The sequence below is a fragment of the Pelodiscus sinensis genome, chromosome 10 (genome assembly GCF_049634645.1).
Source record: "Pelodiscus sinensis isolate JC-2024 chromosome 10, ASM4963464v1, whole genome shotgun sequence".
NCBI lineage: Eukaryota > Metazoa > Chordata > Testudines > Trionychidae > Pelodiscus > Pelodiscus sinensis.
The window spans coordinates 15647923-15672490 of NC_134720.1; the positions used below are offsets into that span (position 1 = coordinate 15647923).

General features: G+C 40.3%; 1 protein-coding gene across 2 annotated transcripts in view; it reads right to left on the reverse strand.

Moving 5' to 3' along the window:
• Positions 1-24568, reverse strand: part of PAX3 (paired box 3) — a 108123-nt gene that overhangs the window by 25823 nt on the left and 57732 nt on the right. For both annotated transcript variants that reach the window (XM_006134835.2, XM_006134834.2), the window contains exon 5: positions 4068-4273. In XM_006134835.2, coding sequence (XP_006134897.1) covers positions 4068-4273 — 206 coding nt within the window. The remainder of the gene's footprint in view (positions 1-4067; positions 4274-24568) is intronic.

Genomic DNA, 24568 nt, shown 5'->3' on the forward strand with positions numbered 1-24568 from the left:
TCCTTACTACAGTCAAGATATATCACATTTACTGCTTTTCCCTCAACCACTAGAAGAGCTAGTGAATGGAACTGATTGAAAATTTTGCAGTGGAAGATTTTGCTGTTGGAAAATGCCATTTCATAAAACCTGAAAACTTTACCCAGGAATGTTTTGATTTTGCTGAAATACTATTTTCAATAACAGCATTTTGATTTTTCATGTCGAAACAAAAAGTTAATTATTTATTATTTTATATTATTAGGGAGTCAAAAGCAAAATGAAACATTTCTCTTTATTGTAAATTTCATTTCCCAAGGCATTTTGGCTTTTCTTTCCAATTCTGAACAACAACATAAAATAATAAAAAAGGTTGAAATTCCATGCTGCAGAATGGAATGGCTGTTCCCAGCCAGCTCCATAACTTTCTACACACAAAACCCCCCCATCATTAGCATAAAGTTAAGGTAATTCAAGAGCATCACTTGAGGAAAAAAAAATGCAAATCAACATCACCAGCAAAAGCGCTATTGAATGTGTACAACTTTATCTCTCATGCCTTACTACACAAACCTCACACTCACGAGCTACCCACATGCACAACAAGCCCACTTCCTTTCTATCCTAACCTATGTCCATTTGCCTGATTATCACATGTATAAACACTACTATTGCACACACGTATATAGAAACAAACCTTCATCTAATTGAGAATGGAGGTCAAATTCTAAGTACAATTTGAAGAAGTGGATAGTAGCCCCAGTCTCCATGCCACTCTTTGCTCTTTCTGTCCATCTCTGCACCTACCCATCATCATACTGTTTATATCTTATGATTCCATAGTGGGAATTGCAGAGGAATGGGGAGAAGGAGAAGCTGCATCCATAACTGAACTCTCTGTTATAATTTTCATGCAGTTTTGGCTCTAAATGTGTTCTACCCTTGTTCCACTCCCTCAGCTGGTAATAGAGTTTAGAACACTGTAAGGGGGACAGGGATGAAGAGATATTAGAGTAAAAAATGTCTAAGGGTATGCCTACACTGTAACTAAATATCCACGGCTGGCCTGCACCAGCTGACTTGGGCCCACGGGGCTCAGCTAAGGGGCCGTTTAATTGTAATGCAGAAATTTAGGTTTAGGTTGAAGCACCAAGCTCTGAAAACCTACCCCCATGCAGGGTCCTAGAGTCTAGGCTGCCTGACTACCTACACCTCCAATAACTACCCCTTGGCCAAGCCCTGCTAGCCCAAATCAGCTGACATGGTTTTAATTACCATGTAGAAATACCCTAAAGGAGCAAAATTTGCAACTCCTCAGTAGGGACATATTGCTTAACCAGTTAACTGCTCCTGTCTGCAGCGCACCCGGCTGGGCCCACTGTGGGCAGAGGTGGTCCACCCAGGCTGGAGCACCCTTGCCCATGGCACACTGCTCTGGTGGGGCTGGGCCCACTGTGGATGGGGGCTGCTCTGGCCAAGCTGGAGTGCTCCCCAGGGTAGGCCCCGTTGGGCTGGAGCAGCTCTCTACCCATGGTAGGCAGGGGTCTGCTTCAACCCCCATTGGTTAACCATAACTGGTAAGCGTCACCCGCTAAGGGTGATGCTTACTAGAAACCAGTTAACCATTCACAACCCTTCACAACCAGTTAACCATTCACAACTTCTCAGTCTAACAAACTTTTTATGGTTTCCCAGAGTTCAGCCCCATTCCAGCGGAGGAGCTGTGTTGGAATGGAACTCCCACGTTGAGGATTGAAGAGGCTGGAGGAGGATGGGTTGTGGCACATATTTCATAGTGTACAAAGATTAGTAACTGACATACAACAGTGGCTCTCTGTATGATAAAAACAGTATCTACTGGGGGGGAGATGATGACACAGCTATTGATAATGAAAACTTTTCTTAGGCTCCAATCATATTGTTCTTTTTAACCTCTCGGGATCTAACAATAAGCAATGAGCTTAGGTTTAGGTTCCTGACCGTCAGGGTAGCTAAGCACTAGAATAAATTGCCCAGGGAGGTTGTTGGAATCCTTCATTATCTAACCTGCTCTTAAGAATCTCCAAACTGCACAGGGGGCTGAACTAGATGACCTCTTGAGGTGTCTTTCAGTCCTATGATTCTATGATTGTTTCTCACTCAAAAAAATGCAAATCAACAAACCATGATAAAGCAGAACTACAAAGGCAATGTCATTATAACCATCCACCCTCTCATCTTTAAATCACTTTGCAATGATCCCTTTATGATTCTTCCTGTATAGCATGTCCTTCATACACGTGTTTTATACAATACTGTGTACAGTCTTTAGCTGGTGCTGAATCACTTTGCCAGACTTCTAGTGTTCCAGGTAGATGGAGAAAAATAAACAAGTACCCACTGACTGGATACTTCACGTGTTAATCTTGAATCAAGAAGAGGATTTGTTCTTGTATTTTAATCGTTGATTGACTGGGATCTTTCCTTCCAAGCTGGGTTAAGTCAAAGATCCATATGTTAGATGAACTAGGGAATTTGTGAAGCTGTAGATCATACCAGTGCTGAGAGTTTTAAGGTCAGAGAGGAAGTCATAAGGAATGTAAGAAGTCATAGGGTTAAAGCCACATTAAGACAGCTGTTATGTTAATGAGAGTTCTGCTTTTCTTCTGTGAGTCACTAATTTAGAAAAACAGAAATAACTTTGTATTTTTTTTCCACATTTGCCACTAAAGTTAATGTAGCCTGGAATACCAGACCCAGAGTCTAGTTCTACTCCTACCAGACCGAGTGTAGGAGATCAGAGCTCTCTTTGCATAGCACATTCCCTTGTCACTACCCAGTTTAGTCTAGTGCCATACAATTCCATTTAGGATCCTGCCATCTGATTTGAAGGGTTCCCACTCTCAGCTAAGATGTTCCGTTAATAGTGGAACTATGCCTCCTTGAGTTTGGGCAAAATGGCTGGGTCCATGAGGAAGTGTTCACAACAGAGCTGTGCTGAAATTGGCACTCTTATTTTTCAAGGGTTAGTGCAAGGTTTTTGATTGTTTCAATTTACTGGGATTCCCCCCTTTTCCCCACACTCACCCCCCGGTTTAGCTTCAAAAGAACTCAAAACACCAAAGCAAAATGCAGCCAAAGCAATCAAATTTCATTTGTTTTTCCTTTCTGAAATATGTGCAGATGCACAGTTTGCATGATTTCAACACCCGAGACCACTCAATACTAGCTTCAAAATGGAGACCAAATCCTTTGAATGGATCACAATTGTTAGCAAATTATATCCTAGTTTTTAGTTAGAAATGGAACCCCAAACCAGGCAAGTGTTGCATGATTTTGGACTTGTTAGGAAGTACTTCATGTAGTTTCCTTCAGCAACCATGAAGAAGAAAGTGTCTGAACCAAAACATAACGGGACAATCCATTCTGGAATTGGCCAAAGGGGAGTGGGAGGGAGTTGGAATACCATATTATGTCTATTTATATAATACCATTCTTTTCTCTACCAGAATTTTAATTACTTTACATATACTCAGATCCATATTATTTTGACAATATGTATGTCCAAAGATTTCTTAATTGTAGTAACAATGGGATTGAAAGGAGACACCATAAACTTGAAATCTCATCAGCTTCAAAAGTGCAATTAGTCTTAGGTAAAACACCAAAGTCACTCTGACAACTTTTGCAATTTACAGTCAAATTCTCCTGCTTTCTTCTATTTTTTTTCTATTCTGTGTTGCTGATGATACTAGCTAAATAGGGAAAACAGTGAAATTAACTGTACACAGAGTGTTGTCAAAATCACAAATTAAATGAACTGGGAAAATAGAAAGTTTTTCTCTAATCTCCTTCTATTACATTCATGTAGGTATACTATGATCCATAAATAACAAAAACTGTCCTTCTTAGTGATCTACAGTTATGAATGTTAGAAAACCATTGTCAGGTGTACAAAAAAACCCTCAAAACAAAACACCCTGAGCTTCTCATTTTCCTTGTACCCCATATTATAGTTCTGCAGGAACATAAAGAAAATGACCTCTAATAAATGTAGGCATTGATGGAAAAGGAAACTGCTTTCTTTAGACAGCTTTTTAAACATGTACCTGAACCCGAGCCTCAGTAAGTTTGGCTCTTTGTGCAAGTTCTTCCCGAGTGTAAATATCAGGGTAGTGGGTCCTCTCAAAAGCTCTTTCCAGTTCTTCTAGTTGTTCTGCAGTAAAGGTTGTTCGACTTCGACGCTGCTTTCTCTTTAAAGGTAAATCTGGTTCAGAATCTATGTCAGAGCCTTCATCAGACTGGGGTGCTGATGCTGGAAGAAAAATCAGGGAGCAATAAGGTGCTAGCTGACAAACCAAAATAAAAAGTAATCCATGATTCCCCCCCCCCCCCCCCCCCCCCCCCCCCACTGGTGAAAGGATTAGTTTCATATGTGACTCTTGATTCATTTGGCAAACCCGATTCTTGAATGGACACACTCTAATCTGAGAGCAGAGGTAAAAGCTACATTATAGTGCATTACTGTTTGCTGAGATGAATGAATAATTCTCAATGAATTCACCCTCTTTTCTTGGCCCCAGGATATGTGGGAGCAGATTATGATTTTCTTGAAAGTATTTGTTATTCAAACATATTCAGTGAATTTTTTCAGATTAGTGCTGGTATTTGAAATTTGATCCATATTGCTTCATTTCCATTGGTCAGATAAACCATGTGATCCTGATCCTTTCTCCCGATTGAATAAAAATACTTGCAGCACAAATACCTGTATCATCTAATTTAAGAGTTTGCCCCCAATGAACATGTGTGAGTGTGACTTTGAAATTCCTTTTTCATAGATGTGTAAGTAAAACCTTATTGCTCAAATTATTATGGAAATCAAATACAAAAAGCACATGAGCATATCTGAAGCAAATTCATTTTTAAATGTGATTAAAAATTTGCATAACATCTTTTGCATTATTTTCCCAGGTATGCAAATCTTCATGGTATTTCCACATACATAAAAGTATATATCGTTCAATAGGATTCTGTTTTCATAACCATTTGCCACTTCTTTATCTATCTCCTACCTAGCAAAATCTCAGGTAGGCATGTTTGGACATGTGCTAATACTCATATAAAACTCTACCTGGTTTTGTGTAGGGAGCTCAGGTAAGAATATGTGCACTGAGCATATACAAAGGGTATGTCTACACAGTAAAGTTATTTCGAAATAACTTTACTAGCGTCTACACAGGCAAACCGCTACTTTGAAATTAATTTGAAATAGTGGAGCGCTTATTTTGAATTTGGTAAACCTCATTCCACGAGGAATAACACCCAATTCGAAATAGCTATTTCAAAATAAGTGCTGTGTAGACACTTATTTAGAAATAGGGGGCCTCCAACCTTTCCAGGGTGCCCTGGTGGCCTCAACCAAGAACCCCCAACGTCCATGATCTCCGCACTAGACGGAAGAACGCAGCTGTCTATGGCAGGATAGCTGGCCACCAAAGGCCACATGTGAACCCAGGAGCAGGTTTGCATGAATCTCAAGTTGGTCTGGCAAGACCCCCAACCCCTGAGCTTCCCCTCCCCCATCTTCCCCTTGCTTCCCCCTTCAAGCTCCCTCCGCCCAGGTTTCCCTCTTCCCTCTCCCACCCTCTCTTCTCCTCTCTCCTGCCTCCTTTCCCCAGCCTCACCAGAGTTTCATTCTCCCCCCCACCCAGATTTGTTAAATAAAGAGAGTTTGTGTTCATGAAAATACATGTATTTTATTTGACATCAGGAAGGGGGGCTAGGGAGGAGTAAGTGGAAGAATGTGAGGGAGGAATGAGGCACAAGCCTCCAGTGGGGGAGACCAAGGAGGTTCTTAGTGCTCCTCAGGGTGCAAGCTCTCCCGCAGGGCCTCCTGGATACTGACAGCCCCCCGATGGACCTCCCGGATGGCAGCCTGCAGAAAGTGCAGCCAGGCTCGCAGCAACGCGTCCACAAGAAGCACCAGAGTGCCCAGGGGCAGCCCTGGCTCCATGTTGCAAAGTGCTGTGGTATCCCAAGTGAGGGTAACCAGAGCACACAGAGACAAAATGCTTTTCTGTCCCTCATTGAGGTAGGCAAGCAAGCAGGAAAAGCTGAGAACCGGCTGTCGGGGGGGAGGAAGGGGGGTCCTTTTAAGCACAGGCCTCAGATAGCCTCAGGCAACAGCCACACAAAGTAACTCCTGACTTGATACCCAGCCGGACCTGGTTCTGGACAGCCTTAAATGCGATTCTGAATGCTAATAGATTTAAATGCTATTTTGAAATGCATTTTGTGTGTAGACGCATTATTTTGAAATAACTTATTTCAAATTAACTATTTTGAAATAAGATATTTAGAAATAATGCTGTAGTGTAGACCTACCCTAAGAGTTGTAGTTTGCAGCTAACCTTATTTTCCACTCTACTGTCAGTTCTGACAGCTCATTAATAAGGGCCAAGTTCTGTTATGGAATTTTGCTCAATTTAGGACAGCAGAGGTGGAGCCAACGTTTTTATTAGCTGCATATCAGTCCCTGGTTCAAAAAGTACATTTGCCTTTAGCAAAAGTAAAAATACACATGAAGGGCAGGATTCATATATATAGTAACTGTTAACCTACACCAGAGATGAATTAGGTCAAAGCAGTAAGGTGCTTTTATGGTTAGGCACATGTTCTGGTACCAGAAAACTCTGTGGTAAATAAAATAAGGAACATCCCACTGGAATATTACAAACATATCTATCTATCAACTCTTCCCCTTCAGTCTCCTCCTGGGGTTCCACCATAGGAGACTGTTCATATTCTAGCTGGGACACCATGAGTTCCACATTGACAAGGGCAACCTAACAAAGGCAGCTAATGAGTGCATCCCATAGGTTATCTAGATTTGCTCATACTGGCTCTGCTTCTCTTCTGGGCTGCACAGCCAATGCAAGATGCCCCTGTGGAACATGGGTTACTATCAGCTGACTTTCCACCACAAATGCGCCAGGGCATTGATTACACTGTGATATTTACAACCATTTTAGGTCATCATTAAAGGAAAGATTAAAGAGAATAACAAAAGGATTACAAAAGGATTTTAATTCTTATCTGATTCTTACATCGACCAAAATACCCTACATGTATTTCAAGACCTCGTCTATGTAGTAAATTAATCACAATTGAGACAAGACTATATTTACTGGATAACATAATGGCTCCATTGTTCCATTTCTCAATGTGAATGATCTAGACCCAAAACACTTGTTTAAACACTCTCAAACTTTGGTTAGATTGACATCAGAACAAAATTTTGCAACTAGACTATTTTTATTTTGGGCTAAACAAACAAAGCCCCCAAATCCAACCCAAAACACAAGGAAGCTCAGATCCAGAAGTGATTTTGCAGCTCATACTCATCTCTTGTATTTTCCTAGTGTCTATGAGGAGAAGACAGTAACATGAACAGCGTCAGCTCATACATATGGGACTGTGCAGTTGCTCTGTGTTCCAATATCCATAAGGCCTATGATGTACATATTGTGCAGAATCAAATTGTCTACAAATACAGTACGGAGGCAAGGTGGGTGAAATAATATCTTTTAATGTACCAACTTCTGTCGGTGAGAAAGATGAGCTTTCAAGCCACAGAAGTTGGTCCAATAAAAAAAATTACCTCACTCACCTTATCTCTCTAATATCCTGGGACTAACCTGGCTAAAACCATACTGCATAAACAGTTCTCTTCCTTCTTCTGGTACAGATGTGGAGGGTGGGGAGAATAAAGACAGTCTACTTCTATCTTATATGGACTTCTTTTCAAAAGCCTCTTCCAGAATCCTAGTAACACCCTCTCCACCTCGTCCATCAGATCACTATAATAGAAAGGCCCCAAAGCAGGGTGAGGGGTGGGAGGATGGCAGCCCATGTGAATTATGACTATCCCAGCAGGCAAAAATTTCCTCATCCCTTAAACTCTGCAAGGAAACCCATATAGCAATGGGAAGTGATATTACAATTTATCATTTTACTGAAATACTAGCACCACTTCTACCTTAAATGGATTATTGGTACAGGCCTTGATATGAAATAATCTCCAGAATGTGACTCAGTCAAGCATAACTAAAAACACAAAGCCACAACAGAAATCTCATAATTTTAACTCCAGCTAAAGAGACTGACTTGTTCAGTTCCAACTATTTTACATATTCAATTTCACTCAAGCTGTTTGAACCAGTAAGTGCACCTAATCTATTTACCCAGTCTTGCGTGTAAGAAAGACAAGGTCCTTTTACAGGCAACTCAGCTGAAGAGTATTTATAAATTTCTGGATACACAGAGGAATAGCTATTGCTAGTCCAGAGACTCTGAACAACACACTAACCAGTCAGATGTCTAAATGAGTTCATAGATTGCTAGGATACAGCAATTAGATTAACTTTAATCTCATCTGTAAACTATTTCAGTCCTCCAGCCACAATGAATGTTTTGGGGCCAATTCTTCAGGCATTCTCGGCCAAAACTCCCTTTTAGTTCTTAATTGTAATGCACTGAGAAGTACACACAATTCCCAGTCTCTCATCTCAATGAAGGGCAAAACTTGAAGGATTTGGGCCCTAAAATTAGAATACCCACCCTATTTTTCAAATAAAATCCTTGAGAACAGGCAGCAAGATCTGCTGACGCCAAACAGTTTAATTCTGTTTCAATGTGGTTCAAAACTCTCTTCATTATCAAGTACATATTCTAGTGTAACATAAAATAAATACAACTCCTTGTTCTTTTGAATTGTCTTAGTTCCCAATGTATTTGACCAAATCATTTCAGGTCTTTTACCTTCTTCAAAGTTTGTGGGATTACAAACACTAACATTAAACCATCCTGGAAGTGCAGAAACAGAAAGAAACACATACTTTTCTGAGTATCTTCCACACAGCAGCTTCAGACATAATCATTCTCTGTTGCTATAACAACTCAACTGGAACAGCTCTGTGGCTAATGAGCTAGACTAGAAGTTGGTGCTTCTGTTAGAAGCTTTAATGGGTCTCTCTACCTGCCTGTGGTAAAATCTGTAACAGGATTCAGGAGTCCCTTTGACGTCCACTTTTGAGGCACTTTTGCCAAAAGCTCCCTTTGATTGAGAGGGACTTGTAAGTTTATGGCGAACAATTGAGGTCCGGCCTTAAAACCTGTGAAGGCCGAAATCCATGAGGAAACAAAGATTCAAACCCTGTCCACAGCAGGGCCTCTTTCCATGTTGTTCTAGCATCCCTCAGAGGCTACGCTGATGCTGGCTGACCTATCTATCTAAAGTTATATCTTCAAAGCTGCAGTAGAATGTAGAGTGCACACACTAAGAATGTAAAAAATTGATTAAAAAGGTAACTATGTAACCACTAACAATCCTAGTGGTTACACGGTTACATGCTGTGGGCTCTGCAGTATAAAGCTTATTAAATAAGCTACAGAGGCTGCAGCAAAGCCTCCCCAGGAGTGGGGCTGCAGCTGCCACAGCAAAACCACGTCCCCGGGAGCAGAGCCGGCAAGAGTGGCTGCCCCCATTCCTGGGGAGGAGGCTCTGCTGTGGCAGCAAAGCTGCCTCCAGAGGACTGGGGCCAGCAAGGGCTGCCAGCCCTGATCCCGGGGAGCTAGCATCTAACCTGCCTATGATGGGCCCTGAGGGGCTGGAGTAGCCCCCTGCCTAGCTGCTCCAGCCCCTACCAGTTAACTGGAACCAGTAAGCACTATCCATTTAGGGTGACAGTTAACCTTTCCCATCCCTAGTACACAAAGGGTATGTCTACACTACAAAGTTAATTCGAACTAACAGACGTTAGTTCGAATTAACTTTGATAGGCGCTACACAGGCAAACCACTAGTTCGAACTTAATTACTAGCGGAGCGCTTAATTCGAACTAGGTAAACCTCATTCTACGAGGACTAAGCCTAGTTCGAATTAACTAGTTCAAATTAAGGGCTGTGTAGCTACTTAATTCGAACTAGTGGGAGGCTAGCCCTCCCCAGCTTTCCCTGGTGGCCACTCTGGGCACCACCAGGGAAATTCGTCTGCCCCCCCTCCCGGCCCCAGAGCCGTTAAAGGGGCACGGGCTGGCTACGGTGCCCATGCCAGGTGCAAGCCTGCCAGCACCCAGCCAGCAGACCCTGCACCTGGCACAGCTCGAGCCAGCCACCCGCTGCCACCCAGCCCTCCGCCTCTTCCCGGGACCAGGCTGGCAGCTCCCGGGAGCCTGCCCAGGTTTGCAAGAGGCGGGCGCCCGCCTGGTCTAGTGCGGACATCGTGGACCTCATCCATGACCTCCGCACTACGCACAGGAAAGTGGCCGTCTAGGACAGGATAGCTGCCAGCCTGGCCACCCAGGAGCAGGTTTGCATGAAAATCAAGGTGGTGCAGTAAGACCCCCGACCCTGAGCCCTGAGCTTAGAATGGCCATACTGGGTCAGACCAAAGGTCCATCTAGCCCAGTAGCCTGTCTGCCGACAGCGGCCCACACTAGGTACCCTGGAGGGGATGGACCGAAGACAATGACCAAGCCATTTGTCTCGTGCCATCCATCTCCAGCCTTCCAAAACAGAGGCCAGGGACACCATTTCTACCCCCTGGCTAATACCACTCCATGGACCCAACCTCCATGACTTGATCTCACTTCTCTTTAAACTCAGTTATAGTTCTAGCCTTCACAGCCTCCTGCAGCAAGGAGTTCCACAGGTTGACTATTTGCTTTGTGAAGAAGAACTTTCTGTTGTTAGTTTGAAGCCTGCTACCCATTCATTTCATTTGGTGTCCTCTAGTCCTTCTATTATGGGAACTAATGAAGAACTTTTCTTTATGCACCGTCTCCACACCACTCATGCTTTTATAGACCTCTATCATATCCCTCCTCAGTCTCCTCTTTTCTAAGCTGAGAAGTCCCAGTCTCTTTAGCCTCTCTTCATATGGGACCTGTTCTAAATCCCTGATCATTTTAGTTGCCCTCCCCTCTGCCACCCTTTCTCTTCCCCTCTCCCACCTCCTTTTCCCAGTCTCCCCGAGTTTTGTTCAATAAAGAGAGTTTCTATTTTTGAACACACATGTCCTTTATTTTGTACATTAGGAAGAGGGGCTAGAGAGGGGTAAGTGGAAGGAGGTGAGGGAGGAATGGGGCACGAGCCCCCGATGGGGAGAACTGGGGTGACTCTGCGGCCTCCTCAGGGTGGAAGCTCTCCTGAAGCCCCCCCAATTGGCCCCCCTCCCCTGATGGCAGCCTGCAGCAAGTGCAGCCGGGCTGATGGCCGAGTGCTGTGATGTGCCGAGTGTGGGCATTCAGGGCACTCCAAGCCAGGACTGCTTTGCTGTCCCTCATCGAGTTAGATAAGCGAGCGGGGAACCCCTGAGAACTGTCTGTCCGGGGTGGGGGTCAGGTCCCTTTAAGCACAGCCCTCGGCTAGCCTGAGACAGCACTCCACGCTCTAAATCCTAATCTGATGCCCTGCCGGCACTGCTTCCGGCAAGCCTTAACCCCGGTTCAGGGTCCACTCAATGTGGACATGCTAGTTCAAATTAGCAAAATGCTAATTCGAACTAGTTTTTAGGTCTAGATGCACTAGTTCGAATTAGCTTAGTTCGTATTAGCGCTGTAGTGTAGACATACCCACAGAGCATGTCCAGCTTGCACGGGTATAAAACGCAGTGTAGGGGAGAGTTCCATTCATTCCAACCTCTTCATAACTATTAGACTTACTTGGACTTTGCTTGGGAAATACACATTTCATCCTAAAAGTTAAAGTTGAAATACAGAGTTAAACTGAATTTACCTCAGATTCCTCACCTGAATGCCTTGACTAAGTGGGCAGGGGAGTATAGGTACATTTTTAAGGCAGTAAAATATTTCCAATGTTTCCCTGTTGGCTGAAGATGCTGGCATTCTGTGCCCATGAAAGGATAATGCAGTTAGCCCAGAAATATATGCTTCCTTCAATTTCACCTTCAGCTGTTTTCATTTACAGAAAAGAAAAGGCACAAAGGTAAAACAGGACTGCTTACCTGAACATTTTTCTCAGCAAAGTATCCAAGACTCTAGGGCTAATGTATCTAATACATCTCATAAATTCTGAGATGGAATCACAAAATTAAAGGGGAAAATAAACCTTAGAATAAATGTCTTTCATATACAGGCGAGCTCATCACTACCATTCTACTTCCAGACATGACTATTTTTGTTGAAAATGTCAAGCTCATTTCTCATATCTGATTTTCATTATTAGAATCAGGCAAATATAATCTCAGATGACAGCAGGCTGTCTCTGCAACAGAATACATCATATTTTTCATTATTCCTGTTCAAAGATGATGGGCTTTTGACTGAAAAAATCAACTCTTAATAAATCTTTAACTAGGCAAAAGGCCAACTGGGATATTGACCAAGCCCAGAATTAAACACATGTACCTAAGAAATAGCAATGGTTTTGTAATGTACTTTCTGACTCAGATACCCTATTTATGGTTCCTGTGAGAAGTCTCAGATTTCTATGATATTGCTTGCTTAGGAAAGAATTGAGTCAATAACATGTGTGTGTGTGAGAGAGAGAGAGAGAGAGAGAGACTGAGGCTTTGTCTACACTGCTGAATGTAAAGTACAGCCGGAGCAGCACTTTAACATGGTAGTATGGCCACAGCACCAGCACTGAGAGGACCAGCTCTATAATAAACCACACCTGCGCTGTGAGCCTGTTTACACTGGTGCTTTACAGCAGTGTAACTTACTGCACTCGGGGTGGGGGGTGTTTTCACACACGTGAGCGAGAAAGCCACAGTGCAGAAAAATGGCAGTGTAGATAATATATATTAAAAAAGGAAGTAGAGCAAGACGGTAAATAGTAGCTAATCTTTCTAATTAGCCCAGAGATGTTAGTATTCAAACCCCATTTTACAGTAGCTATATGAAGGAGGAGAGTTGTCAGTTTCCAAAAAGATCATGTACAAGCAGGGCACAACAGTCACCCCACAGGATTACAAATTCCTCCCTTAAGAAGCAAATCAAAGTGGGAGGAGAAGCTATAAGTGCCACCAGTGGCCTAGCCATGAAGTTTAATTAAAGAAGGAATTACAGAACAATTCTTTGTCTGTTAACCCCTTGTGACCTGTTTGGTGGCCTCAGGAAATGCTTCATCGTAGTTAACACTATTATACACAAAATCTTTGCTCAATTTCATAGGGATTTGGTCATATGGAATTCTGTGATTATTGGTTTTCCAAAGCACATCATAGATAGCTATGCCCAGAAGAAAATGGAACATGATTCATAAGTGCTCATTCTGCGCATTGTTTTCTTCTCAGCAGGACATTTAATTTGAATAATTAAATAACAAAAACATGACAACCATTTAAAAACCATATATTTATTACAGATGCAACACAATGCACTTTACAAATGTCTGAAAAGTGGGATATCCTTCAGCAGAGCTTTGAAGGCAGAAATTCATTGGCAAACATTCAACTGTTATAAAATTAACCCACACAAAAATCATACTGACTTTCTTCCGTGCTAACAATCCTTGGTCTGCGCTCAAAGCACTGTTTGCAGTAGCAGATTTGTTAAAATAAGACAAGACAAAAACCGATCTTTTACATCGGATTGAGATAGCTCTTTCCATATGCCCCAGCTTGTTATTTATTTAAACAGGACTTCCTGCTCCCCAGCTTCTCTATTACTTAAGTATTTGAACAGGGCACTACAGTCTTTAATGCACCTATTTGGTTAATTGCAGAATGTTCTATACTTGCATACTTTCGCATTCAACACAGAGGACACAATGGGGCAGCTAACTGTTTTCTGATCTGGAGTAGCCTTTTACACTCAAAAAGATGTGAATGACCTCTACCATGTTTACTCGGGTGCAAGTCAGGAGGAGTGCAGCAAGGCTGATACCCTCGCACAAACCCAGAGTAAATGACAAATGACACTTTCCCTTTGTGATCTTTGGGATTTTTGTTGACTTATTTGGAGGCTTTTGTTGGATCCTAAGAAATGGCCTGTGGCTGAGGCCTATTCTATCAATTTCCACGCTCCATCTGTGGTATCCATCAACGGGGCCTTTGCCCGCATTCAGGGCTCTGACACCTGCCTGGCAGGATGCAGAAGACACAAAGAAAGCTGAAGTGGATGAGAAGGGGGAGGTTGTTTTTTTGGGGGGAGTGGAGGATGGGTGATGAGGTTAAACTGGATTCACAGTAGGGGTTAATCCAAACCGATGCAATCCAGAGACCTCGGCACCTGGAGACTCCCTGTCAATATTTATTTTTGATAGACGAAGTAACTGACTTTAAGCTTATATTTAAAAATATGACATATGTACTAAAAAAAAAAGGAGAGAGAAAGGAAGAAAGAGAATTTGTCATAAGGTTTGGGCCATGAGACTCTCTCTAGGCACTCTCCAAATAAATCTCCAGAGTTCATTTGTTATAAAAACTCCTAGCAGGGTAGGTGGCAAAGCACTACATGCCTTTTTGGACTGTTGTTTGTGTTAGGCTAAGCTTTCAGCAGCTGGCATTTTAACAGTTGAAAGATCAGAAAAAGTCAGGCATCCTTTTTGCCACTGAAAAAAGAAAGTACTTGGAAAAACTAGCATTCATTTTAGCATTAGCACTAACATTTTCCCCCTTGGTGTTTCGATTTAAAGAAAGATCTGTATTTGCATATGAAACATAATTAAGACTCTAGAGTCAACTAACTACTCTGCTCCCAAGCCAGCAGCTCTCCAAGTTGTGTTTCTCTCCCCTACAGAAATGTAATGCTCGGCCTCCTCTCTCCCCCCTAGTTCCTCTTTCTGAAGCCTCAGTTTCACAGCAAGGGGCCATTAAAAAGAAAATAAGCTCCTGCCAGGTCTGTGCTAATCAAAATAGTACAAATAAACTCTGACACTCAACAACTCCCCAAGTGCCCACAATCCTGGATGGAGAGTACAGATTAGTTATGAATATGGCAGGCAGCAGGGGACAAGTTCAGAAGGTCTAAAGTCACTACGCAGCCACCTGTGAGTTGTTTAAGGCTCACAACAACAATACCACTGTATGTTTATTTAAGATAAGGCCTATGGAACGTGTCCAGCAGCACAGCCACTGACCCAAAATTTCTGAATTGCACTGCTTCTGTTATAACACTTAGAGGAAATGAGCAATTTTGGCTGGTTTTCCATGTCTCAGCTTTGTCATTTAATCTGTGCCATTGTTTTCTTTCTGTGCTGCATCTTTATGATTTTTTCCTTCTTCACCGTTTGTCTTTTTTGTTTTTAAATGGGCATTTCCTTGTGTTAGGTCTCATTGTGAAATATGAATCCACCCCCAAGTGTGAACTACCAAGCCTCTTTAATTTAACAAAAAATTAAACGGGCATAAAAAAATTAAAAACATAAAGAATTTTGCCAGTGAAGTTACAATGAACATGAGTTCATTCTGCTAGATTTCCTTACTACAGTGTGAAAGGTCATATTTCAGGATCAGAAACCATTTTACAAATATTGATCATTAAGTTAGAAAAGCCATTAAATGGTATGGTAGTTTGAAATACTGAAAAAAATCAGCAAGATTCCTTTAAACCCTTTTTATAGATGCTTAGGTGACTAATTTTTTAAAAGAACAACCATCTATTCCATACATGAATATGTCTCGTCTACAAGGATTAAGTCACACTTCAACTACCCCTTTGAAAACTGCTGTAATTCGCAAAGGTCGTACTTAGAAAAGACATTTAAAATGGCTTTTTAAAACTGCACAGACACCTTAACAAAAATCTTCAGTGAGTGAGTAAGCAGAGGCAAGAAAACTCATTACTATTTAACTAAACTGATTAATAAATTAATCAGTTAACAGAATCCAAAAGAATACACCTATCTACTAAGAATTCTAAACTGGCCTGAAAATGTCAGTGGGGTGGAAAGACCAGACAATGTAGCTCTAAAAGTTCTTTTCTTGATGGTAGATGGTAAGTTTTTATTTTCTTTCGACAGAATCACATGATCAATGAGCTCTGTGTACCAAGGTGAAAAGGAAAACAGTAGCTGTAGTAAAAGGGAAGGACCAACAGTGACTTTTATTTACAATTGCCAAGAGACAGGCTATTATTGACCATATGTGCCACAATCACCCTCCTTATCATGGGTTGGCCATCATGTCCTTTGGGAGCTGTTAATGAACTGGGTAATTGAGCTGCTGACATGTGTTACCAAAACAAAACAATAGGAAGAAGAGACAAATGAACATTTTATTTGCCAATCAGAGTAGGTTCCGCTTTTCAGAGAGCTGCAGCTAAGTAAGTGGCTGAATACATAAAACAGTGCATTGAAGGCAAGCAGATGCATGCACAATAATGGTTAACTGACAGCTTATTGCCCATCTGTGCTTAACATTTTGTTAAAGAAATTACTTGACTTGCTAAAGAGACAAATCATACAGCTGCCCCAAGTGCTGCGTTATAAGAGATAAATCATTAGCTAAACTGTTTCATGCTTAAAATGACAATGCTTATTAACAGTTATGCCAGGACATTTTGTCTGCACAGCTTGATGCAGTTATAACTTACACACACAAAAAGGGACAGCTCATAGCTATTCAACAAAGGAGAATGACAACACTGTGAAAACAATTTCCCCAAGCAAACAATAGGCAATTCATAGTCTCTTTTTAAAAAATAATTTCTATAATATTTTTAAAATGATGAAATAACATGCAAAGGCAAACGAGGCCACTGTCTTAGAGTTCTGCACCATTAAACTTCTTGCATGTACTTCATTCAAAACCGCAGGGCATCAAAAGGGAACACATTCCACTTTAAATATCTTCAAAGACAGCCTTGCCAGTGCTGAGCATCAAATGACTAATTCTCCACTGTGCACTGAAAGGATGAATAATTCTAAAAGGGAAAGGAAGGGGATACAACAAATGCAATAACTGAACAATGTCTTCTCCCATTCAAAAAATGAGTTGTTTTGTTGGAAAAAGTAACATGAAACCATCAGGTGAAACATGATTTAGGCTTGATTCTGCTCTCACTTTCACTGTTGTAGCTCAATATTATGCATTATTATTAATTATTATTTATACTGCAATAGTTCCAGGAGGCTGCACTCAGGCGTGGGGGCTCATTGTACAGCCGGGTGCTGTACACGATCCCTGCCTCAAAACACTTACAATCTAAAGGGTTGATAGTGTGAACATTCACCCCAGGGGTAACTCTGTATTTCTGAATAGTTCCATTGAACTCAACGGAACTACTCAGATGCATAAAGTTATTCACACGCATGAGTGTTTGAAAGTTTAGATCCCAAGAATCCAGTGCAAATGGCAACAGAAACAAGCTCTTAAAACTGGCTCCTACTCTCCTTATCCAGACAAATAGTTCCATGGGACCTGATTGTAAACTAATTTCACTGAACTAGCACAAATCCCTATGTGGGCATTCTTATTATGGTTTAAGTGTGATTCTCTCCCCTTACCCTACAACTTGACTGAGAACAGATTTAAGTTGAACCGAAATAAGCCATTCTTAAACCCAAATATATATCCACATAGGGTTTGCTCTGCTTTAAGCAACTAATTTAAATGCAACTTTCCTGTATAAACAAGGCTTCATGCTGGTTTTTATGCCTTTGTAACCCCCACTGACTTCATTGGAGTTAATTATTATTTCTGCCAATGTGGGAGAATAATCAGGTCCATTGGGTAAGGCAAGTAGGATTTGGCCTTTACCAAAGATTTCACAGAATTCTTTAAAGTGTAGTATTGTTAGAAGGAAAGAGCAGGTAGGGAAGTAGCCTTAATAGCATGTGGTACACAAAATAGCTCTCTCACACACATCTAGGCTATGTCTACACTGCACAGTTATTTCAGAATAAGTGATTCCAGAATATTTATTTTGAAATAGTTTATTTCAGAACAGCAAGTCTACACTGCAGGGAAGCCTCAAAATTAGTTGAGGCAAGCTTCCCTAATGTAGATATGCTATCTGGACTTAGAGCCCCAGGCCTTGTCTACACTAATAGGAAGATCGCCACTGCCACGATCAATCTTCTGGAGTTCAATGTAGCAAGTCTAGTTATGACTCACTAAACCAAACTCAGAGGGCACTCCTGCCAGCATCCAGTACTCCTGCTTTTGCTGCTGTCGGCCTCCCGCTATGGGGACGCCACCAGGCTTGGTTTAAGATAAAATGACTCAAGATGTGTATTCATATCTTCATCTGAGCTTCTAGGTCTAGTGTAGACATGGCCCCAGAAGGAATAACTTAGAATGGCTTTGATGAGGGGCTATTTCGAAATAGCAGAAGTAGAGTGTTTCAGAATAGGCATTGTTCTTCATAGAATGAGATTTACAGAAGTCAGAATAAGCTGTCCACTATTTCAAAATAACAGAATTGCTGTGTAGACACTCACATAGTTATTTCGGAATAATTGCCGTTATTCTGACATAACTTTGCTGTATAGACACACCCCTAGAGACACAAGCCACTTTGTTATGAGGTCCTGAGGCTCTGTCTATACTACAAGCAAAGGTATGATTCGTCAGCTTGGCTAGGCATGTCTGCACTAGCTTTAATCTACATCTCTCACTAAAAACAACCATGAAGGCATGGTAGGGTGGGCTTCAGCTCACCCTAGCAACACAAGTCGATGCCCAAGTTTGCAAGCAGGGATGTACAGACTGTTCAGAAGCCAGCATGCTGACTGTTATATCTTCCATTGGGCTAAGACACTAAATAAATGGTTCCTGTGAGAAATGTGCTCAAGTGTGTTTATTACCCTCAGAACTAAGAGAGGTTGACAATTTCCTGTCAAAATGTTACTTTGACAGAAAAAATGTTTTTTGGAAAAATTAAAAACTTTTAGATAAAGAAAAATTGATTTCCTTACAAACTGGATTTTTTCACCAGTTTGTAAACTATAAACCAACAAACAGTTTACAGTTAGGATGACTTTTTTTAAAGTTTAGATTTTTCACAATTGTCACCTACAAAGCTAGTTTTCTGTAGCTGAAAAGTTTTCAGGTTTCAGATTTTGGGGGTTTGACCCTTTTCACTGAAAATTTTGCCTAAAATTAAAATATTCTTGTTTCCATCAAAATTTTTAAAACCCAGTTTTCCACCTCTCCTCCTACTCAAAAGCTAAATTTAATCCCACTGATGTCAAGCAAAGTGGGAGCTGTTGGCACTTCCTCAAAATTCATCCGCTTCTGCCAAAGAGCCTAATCCTAGAAGATGCTGAACCCACCACTCCCAGTAGGCCAGAGAGAATCTTGACCTTTATGTTAGTGCATCAGCTAGCACAGTGAGTCCATGTTCCTGGCTCCATCCTCCATCGAAGGCAAGAATGCTCATCAGTTATCAGGAAGCTCTCCTCACTTTGCAGGATTTCAGACCAAAGCTGTTTCCTCTGGAAATCACATGTGAGATTCCTTCAGATACAGGTGTTCTTAGGACACATAATGTGGTTCCATTTATTATGGTCCTATTTGTAGCGTTATGATAATTAATATAAGTCTATTTGTCCATTAGACATTTCCAGATTCTGTTCTTCATGCTGTTAAGTTTGTGTATCCACTAGTTCCTGAAGTCCTTTAATTGCTCTCCTTTCCCTAACAGCTCTCATCTGAGTATCTGAGGTTGGAATCCTATACAAAACCAGGGCTGGTTAAGCTAGTTCTGGGCAAACAAGCCTCTTAAAAGCAATTAGAATTCAAATACGTCATCTCCTCTTACAAATGTCAGTATTACATGCACTAAGGAGGAGGAGGGGGTAGCTAAAGCAAGACAAATTCCAATATTTTATTACAAATGCAATACCAACCAGCTGAAGAACAGATTATATAAGAAGACTGCTTCAGTTTTAAATACTTAACCAAAAAGCTACAGAGAAATTTTGGTAGTAATCTTTTAATAAAAAACAGTCTAATAAAGACAGAAAGTTTGAAATGTTGCTTTAAATTTTATATATATATATATATATATATATATATATATATATATATATATATATATATATATATATATATATATATAATTATACACACAAATAGAGAGAGAGAAGTAATATATACCACTAAGTACATATTAAGAAGAAATATGCTGAGCTTCATTTTAATGGAATACACTTTAAATACACAGTTCTAAGTAACTCAATGTACACACAAAAATGAACTGTATTCAGAAAGGCAATTTTAAAACATTTATTGAATGGATTTTGGATGCCCAATTGCAGATGTATGTGATAGCAACCACATGTAAAGCTACTCAAAAAATGCATGAAGTCAGGGCACACTGACCAGTCCCCACCCTTCTATTATTCCCATACATGTCTCTCTCATGTTTTCTCTTCTCTGCATTTTGTAAACAGATGCTGACAACTGTTCTGGTCCCTTTGTTCAAACAATGACCATTGTAATCAACAAAAAAATTAATAGCAGATGAACACATAATTATGCTGAAAGTAATATATTTTACTTGTGAAGGTTCTCTCCATCCAAATTGACTTCTAATTCCTTGCAGATATCAATGAGAGTTTGTTATCACTACTCTGAATTATTAATTCCTCTAGAAAAGTTGAAAAAGTAACTTTGATTGTATGGCCTACCCACAAAATATACTGCAAGTATAAATCTTGCTAGTCTCTCTCTTTCTCTCTCTCTCTCTCTAGATATATATGACTAGCAAGATTGTATGTGTATGCAAATTGTGTGTGATGGAAATATAAGTAAACTAGCACATTTTACAGACTTTTTTTACTTACTGGTACTATGAGATAGAATATGTATAATGCTTGTCTCTTGCAAAGTGCTATTTACCTTGAAAAATCATGTATTTATCAACCAAACACAGGCAAGGAACTAGGTGTTCAATTACATTGCATCCTTTATGCTTCCCTGACACTATAAAATGCCTTAACATGCACATGAAGTATATTTATGAAATGTAAATAAGAATGAAACCTATGATGATTTAAAATGTTACTTAATTTTTTACTTTGTATTTGTTTTACACAATAAATCATAATTGGCTGGGAATTTTTTGGTTGTATCGTGTAACTATTTAATACAAAAGCTATATTAAAATAATTTTTCCAAAATAATTTGATTATAAAACGTAACTCTCTAAATTGTTCTGAGCAGAAAAATGAGACATAAGAATAACAAACTGTCACTTTCACTTCCATGAAGCGAGGTAGCAGAAATACAAATCTTGCCACATTTGTCAGCAAAAAAGTACATTCCAATTTGCTATCTCCATCACATTTGATAAGTATACTTCACGATGCAGTGCTGAGGTGCTCTGGAACTATTTGACATCCAGTAATGCCTTGTGGCATCCAGGATGGAGGAAATGTAAACTGATGTTGGGCATTAGGCTAATAAAGACTCATGAGAAGAGGAGATGAAGGCTATTGAACAAAGGAATTCAAAAGATCTGTATTCATTTTTCAGTTCAGCCACAAAATCAGGGTATAAACTGGAGCAAGTCACTACATCTCTCCTGCATCTCAGTTCTCCATCTCTACCGTGGCTTGAGAGGATAAAAATCTATTAATGATTGTGAGGTTCTCAGATGGGCCATATTATAAACACCTAAGTGGACAGAAAGATACAAACTATCCACTTATGCTGAGTGCATGCACTTGTGTGACTAAATACATATTCAAGCCTCCTGGCCAATTCATTTATTTTCTCTCCCTCTCTATCTGCAATTAGAACTTTCCAGTTTTGATAGTATGCACACAAGCAGATGTACAGGATTCCCTCTATTTTCTGAACAGTCTCTAGACCATCTCAGGTGTTCGTTGGCAAATGGGAATGTATTTTTTCCCTGCCAAATGTGGCAAGTTTGACACAAAAAAAGGGTCAAACCCCGACACAAAAAAGGGCTCCCACCCCTGCCATAAAGAAAACATTAATACCTTTTCTGTTGGGCATAAATTAATATTTTATTTTATTTAAAATGAAGTTTGGTAAACTAACATGAGAAAGTTAAAGTGCTTAGACTGTTTAATCATTTAAATTAATATTTCCACTGGTTAAAGTAAACCATTCTCCCAAGCTGCAGCACTAGCAAAATGGCTTGGACTTAATTATGTAATTAATGGTGAGTTTCCATTAACAGCTGGTGGTCCATGGAAAGGTTTGCATTGAGCCAGGTGGGCCACAGGCCAAAAAGTTTGAGAAAACTAGTATAAGGAAATGCAGACTGTTAAATAGGAGTCTTTTCACTGAAGGATATTAGATTGGGCATTTAGATATATATATGGCCCGCAGTCATGAATAGATATCAATAGGCTTTCCATATACATGTATAATAGGAAAAATGTACACAGTCCTTACTTTGGTACTCTGTTTTTAGAAATGAAAATATATATATATATATTGAGAGAAATCTGAAGAAGCAGTCTGCATTTGCTGGAACAAGGAAAAAGAATTTATCATTGGCTCAATCACATTCACAATTGATAGGATTTTATTGCTGATTACCATAGCTGGACAAGAAGACCAATAGCTCAGATAACAGTGCAAATGGTTGTGAAAAGATTTGGAATGTTTTATGGTAGGCAAAACTATAAGACAGTCTATGATGATGATAGAAACTGCTCTATAAGGTCACTTACTTCACTGTGATAATTCTTAAGGCTTAAGCCTTATACCCATATTTGTTATTACTTCAACAATGTTTCATCCTTGCAATAAAAAGGCTGTGATCACATCACAGGATAAGGCCCACATTATTATTAACATTACTGCTTTCACTTGTATATGGATTAATCCATTAGGCAGTAGAATTAATAATTGCCATCAGCTTTTAAGGCTTTATTTGTTTAACAGTGGCTTCACAAGGCATTTCCTTGAATGAAAAGCTGCACTTGAGAAGACGCTCACTGTGACGCTGAGACTTATACATCCTGCTTCATTTCCCTATCTTAAAATGGTACAGTACTATCGAATTGAATCCATATTCTTTTTTCTCTTGTCTGAGCCGAGAATTCTGCAATTTGTGCAGCCTTATATATGAGATGCTGCATGCTTAGCAGCACGTAGGAGAGTGGGTCTTAAGAGCTCCATGGTAAGACATGTTAATAAGTAACTCTTAGCAGAAAGATAAATGTCAGAGCAGCTCTAATCATTTCTACATGTAACCTGAGAACTCAGGGAACCTCGCTGAAGCTTCACTATGTACAAAACCAGACAATAAGCTTATTTAAAGTGGTCTCTTCCCAACCCCAAGCTTTTTAGCACCCACCCGCCCCCTTGTGAAAGAACACAGTCCTCAGGCACAGTCACAGAAAGCTAACTTTGCTTCCTCCACACCCTGTTAGAACCTCTGCATCAGAAAGCAGACAAGGTACAATTCACTTTCTCTGCTACGGAGAGAAAAAAAGAAACGCTTGATCTGGGAGAACTACCGTGGCAGACATCTGAGAAGCTGCTAGAACAGACAGGTAAGAAGGACTTCACAGGCCAAAACTATCCGGGATAACAAATTTGGTTCAATGTCTCTAAGCAAATGGAAACAAAACAAAACCAACTAGACTTCTTATGCTTACAAAATATGCATACACTGGAAATCAAACTAGGGCTGAAACACACTCATCCTTTAGCTTCCTGTGAGAACTGAAAACACTGGTCTGGTGGTCTCTATGGACAAAATGCCTTTGTTACTTAGATAACATGAGCAAGAAAGCCATATACTTATGTGAAAAAACAGAGAATTCTCAATAGTAAGCTGGCAGCTCCACAAGACACCAGAGATACAATTATTTTAATCATGGGAGAAAATATGCACAAGTGAAAAAAGGAATGAAATAGAATGTTAATAGCAGAGCTCCACGTACGCTAATATGAGGAAATAGCATCCATTTTAACAAGATTCCCACAAAATAAAAGAAAAGTTCCAGCCTTATTGCATCTGGATAAACTCAGGGTCACACATAAGTCAAACTGTAACAGATCCTCTTAACATCCACCATGGATCCACTTGAAGTCCATACTCAGTCACAGCTCCCATCTGACTTTTGACTGAGTAAAGGACAGCCGTACATTGCCCTAGATTTGAAAGTGAAATAGGAACACCACAATGTCCATCAAAAAATATAAACAACCAAAACACTGAAATCTCCCTATATCAACATAATACACAAAGGACCCTATGAGATTTAGGTGTCCAGGTTCCACTGAATTTCAGTAGCAGTTTACATACTTAACTTGGGCTCCTTTGAATATCCCAACTTAAAACACTGCAAGTAAAGTGATCTGAGTTCTGTCCTGATTCACGCCCTGTGGCTTGCACAAAGTATAACTCCAGGCAGAATTTGGCCCCAAGTGTATCAAGAGTGCCATCAAAGAAGCAAATGAAAAATATCAGAGCAACATTTGACCTTACCTCAGAAATATAATACTGCTAAAATTAACTTGAAGCTGGGATGAACATACTTGCAGATGGATGTAGAGAGTATACTTCTAACCAGAAGCCAGAATGCGTAATAGAAGATAAAACACAATAATAATAATTTTTAAAAAATCAATATGCACTCAGCATATCCATCTCAGCACACCGATAAGTTTGCAAAACAAAACAGAGCAGGCTGCGCTCAGCTATTC